Consider the following 3,628-nt stretch of genomic DNA (forward strand, 5'->3'; position numbering starts at 1 on the left):
CGGCCACAAAAACAAGCCTGGGGGGGGGGGGGCTCAAAGCTGGGGTTACTTCCCAGTCCTACCAGCAGATCCCACTGTGGCTCCAGGTGCTCAGGGCACGCAGGCTTGGCTGCAGTTCAGATCTGATCGTGTTGGAAGGACATGGTGAAACATTACCCTAAACTCCTTAACTGTGGATAGGGGCCACTGCGTAGGCTTAGAGCAGGGTCCTACCGTCCTCTCCCGGGTGCAGATGGGGCAGGAGCAGGGGGGGGTGACATGGTAGCCCCAATTGCAAAGAGATATCAGGGTGCAGGGGGCCTTTGCCCACCTCAGGGAAGGATGCTGCTGCCATGCAGGGGTGCTGGGGGTATGCATCCCTCACTCTGCTCCAGCACAGCTACCATAGGGTCTTTAGGATACCTGGTGCAGACCTGAGGAGCAATGGGAGAGGCACAAATGGAGATGTCCAAGTGGGTCACGGAGAGCACGGAAAGCCCATGAGCACTTGTGTGACAGCTACTGTGTCTGTGCATAGCTCAGTGACCTAAAGGTCTGTAGCACAGCACAGGGATCTCCATGACCCACAGCTCCAGTGGAGGTGCCTCCAGCACATAAAATGCCCAGAAAATCTCTGCTCTGTGCCTGTGCTCAGGGCCGGGGAGGACTCCAGCTGGGCCAGCAGCTCCTGCTCCCACAGCACTTGTCACCAAGCCCAGAGAGATGTCCGTGAGTGAAGGAGCAGCTGCTCTGAGTCACTTAGAACGGCATTTGCTTCTGTGCCAGAGTTATCAGCTCAGGCTCTGCAGGAGGTCTGGGCTGCCTGCAGGAGGATGGGCAGCACTGGAACAGCAGGATGGGGTCCCATATGAGGCAGGGACAAGGACTCATCCCCCTGGTCTGCAGACCGTTTCTGCCCCTCTGTGTGCAGGATGGCAGCCCCAAAGCTGGTGCTGGAGCTGCTGGCTGCAGCGATGCTGCTGCATGTGGCTGCCACGCTGAGGATCAGTGCCTTCAACATCAGGACGTTTGGAGACAGCAAGATGTCCAACCAGACGGTTGCAGACTTCATTGTCTCTGTGAGTGCTGGGGGAGAGGAGCAGCACTGGCCGTGCTCTGCCCCTGGGATGTAGCTGGCTTGGGGCAGCCAGGCATTGGCTTTCTGGAGATGGTTGTCCATTCATGTGTGTGCATACACTCATGCATGCATCCATGCCTTCATCCATCTGCGCCTCTATCTGTGTATTTTCCATGTCTCCATCTACCCTCCCACCTGCTGTCCCCCTCTCCCCATCTCCAGCCCAGGTTGCTTTCATTCTCACTGACCTAAGGGCAGGAACTGCTCAGTGCCAACCAGGCACCTGAGAGCAGCTTGTGCCTAATATGCTGCTGGCAAGATGGATGCTGGAGAGATGATGTTGGAGGCCCCTTTATCCCTATGTGGGCCTCCAAGCTGGAGGGATCCTTCCCAGGTGACCCCATGAGCAGCTCCAAACCATGGGTGAGCAGCTCACAGCTTGTCCCTGCAGATCCTGATGCAGTACGACATCGTCTTGGTGCAGGAGGTGCGGGATGCTGACCTGAGCTCGATGAAGAAGCTGATGTCCCAGCTCCACAGGTGACCCTGATGGCACTGGGTGCCAGGTGCCAGCAAATGTGTGCTAGGGTAGAACCTGGGCAGCATCTTGCTTCACCCCAACACCTCCAGCTTGGCCAGAGAGATCCTCCCTCACTGTCTCCACATCTTCCTCCCAGCGCATCATCGTACCCCCATAACTTTTTGAGCAGCATCCCCCTGGGTCGGAACAGCTACAAGGAGCAGTACGTCTTTATCTATAGGTAAAGGATGCCACCAGTGTCCCCCTGCCAACTGCTGTGCCCTCCTGGAGGGAACTGCACCTTCCCACTCCCCTCCCTCAGGTCAGACATCGTCTCTGTGCTGGAAAGCTACTACTATGATGATGGCTGTGAGTCCTGCGGGACGGACATCTTCAGCAGGGAGCCCTTCATTGTGAAGTTCTCCTCTCCCACCACGCGTGAGCAGAGCTACTGTATGGCAGCTGTGTCACTGTTCCCACTGGCACTGCTGCCCCCAGCCCTATCAGTCCCACTGCCAGCCTCTGGGGCTGCCCGAACCCATCATAGGGTCCCCATTGTTCAGGCTGCCCTGGCTCCATGCCTGCAGGCTGATGGTTCTGTCCTTGTCAGAGTTGGATGAGTTTGTCATCGTGCCCCTGCACGCAGAGCCCAGCAATGCTCCAGATGAGATCGACGCACTCGCTGACGTCTACACGGATGTCATTAACAAGTGGGCCACCAATGTAAGTGGTACTGAGATGTCCCCACTCCCTCCTGGGGACGCAGGTGGGCTGTGGCACACCTCAGCAGCTATCCAAACATAGATGCATCCCATGGAAGACCTTGTGTGCCTGTCAGAGTGGGTGCCACCCCACGGTGTGTGGGCACAGAGATGTCATAGAACTGCTGGCTGGCTCCAGTGCTCTCTCTCTGCCACACAAAGTTGCCCTGTAAGAGTTTGGGGAGACGTTGCTGCCCTGTAATATCTTTTCCTAGCCTATAGGCATGGCTGAAAGGCTCTGGAGGGCAGCTCACGCCAGCTATATGGCCACAAAACCCCACTGACTCTTGGGGCAACCCGAGATCAGAGCTCACTGGTGGGCACTGGACCCATGCGCAGCCCTGCTGTGGGCACCAGGGCCATAAGCCAGGCTCAGCGCAGTGCTGCCCTGCAGAACATGTTCTTCATGGGCGACTTCAATGCTGACTGCTCCTACGTGACCGCCGAGCAGTGGCCCTCCATCCGCCTGCGCACCCTGAGCTCCTGCGAGTGGCTCATCCCCGACAGCGCCGACACCACCGTCACCAGCACCGACTGCGCCTACGACCGGTGGGTGGCACAGCAGTGGGCACGGGGGCTGCCGTGGGGGATGCAGCAGGTGCTGACCTCCCCCATTGCCCTGGCAGCATCGTTGCTTGTGGCTCCGCACTGCGCCAAGCGGTTGAGTATGGATCTGCTACCGTCAACAATTTCCAGGAGAATTTGCGTATCCAGAACAAGGATGTGAGTGAGGGGGCAGGGGCTGGGTGCTGGCAGGGGCCTGCAGATGGGCTGAGGGTTTCAGCTGGTGCTACATTAATCCAGTCCACAAAGCCTCTGTGAATATGCACAGGCACCCAAGGGTGGCCCTGCTGCCGCCTGTGCACCACTGCAAAGCAACATTTGGGGACTGGTCTGCATTTGGGGCTGAGCAGAACCTTTGAGTCTCAGTTGTATGCAGCAGAGAGACCAGCTCTGGGCAAGCAAAGCCACCCCTGTGCTTTCCCTGCACTCAGGCTTTGGCCGTCAGTGACCATTTCCCAGTGGAGGTGACGCTGAAGGCCCGCTGAGACCTGCACCAACTGCCAGCAGTGAGGAGTCGATGCACCACTGGCTCCAGCAAAGCTTTGTAACCACTTGATTTGCTGCATGCTGCCTCTGCAAGGAGGTTGTGCTCTCGGGGGTCTTGCTATTGTGGGATGCCCTTAGCTTGCATTAAAATGATGCCATGTTCAGACCTGGTGCTTTGGAGAGAGATTCAGGCTCAGCTGGCAGCAGGGTGCTGCTCCCACACAACTGCCATCAGTGAGT

At 57.9% G+C, this 3,628-nt stretch overlaps 1 protein-coding gene across 1 annotated transcript; it reads left to right on the plus strand.

Annotated features, from left to right (window-relative positions):
* Positions 1 to 911: 911 nt before the first annotated feature.
* DNASE1 (deoxyribonuclease 1) lies at positions 912 to 3,387 on the plus strand. Its single transcript, XM_072349458.1, has 8 exons — positions 912 to 1,058; positions 1,509 to 1,597; positions 1,735 to 1,818; positions 1,900 to 2,015; positions 2,188 to 2,300; positions 2,733 to 2,887; positions 2,965 to 3,061; positions 3,334 to 3,387. Exons 1-8 carry the CDS (start codon positions 912 to 914, stop codon positions 3,385 to 3,387), a joined length of 855 nt encoding a protein of 284 aa, XP_072205559.1.
* Positions 3,388 to 3,628: the final 241 nt, after the last annotated feature.

Source organism: Excalfactoria chinensis, chromosome 14 (genome assembly GCF_039878825.1).
Source record: "Excalfactoria chinensis isolate bCotChi1 chromosome 14, bCotChi1.hap2, whole genome shotgun sequence".
Taxonomy (NCBI): Eukaryota; Metazoa; Chordata; class Aves; order Galliformes; family Phasianidae; genus Excalfactoria; species Excalfactoria chinensis.

Excerpts from the sequence above, each read along its gene's own strand:
- DNASE1 (XM_072349458.1), top strand. The coding sequence starts at position 912 with ATGGCAGCCCCAAAGCTGGTGCTGGAGCTGCTGGCTGCAGCGATGCTG. Across the intron at positions 1,598-1,734 it reads CTGATGTCCCAGCTCCACAG|CGCATCATCGTACCCCCATA; the intron begins GTGACCCTGATG and ends TCTTCCTCCCAG. Across the intron at positions 2,888-2,964 it reads ACCGACTGCGCCTACGACCG|CATCGTTGCTTGTGGCTCCG; the intron begins GTGGGTGGCACA and ends TTGCCCTGGCAG.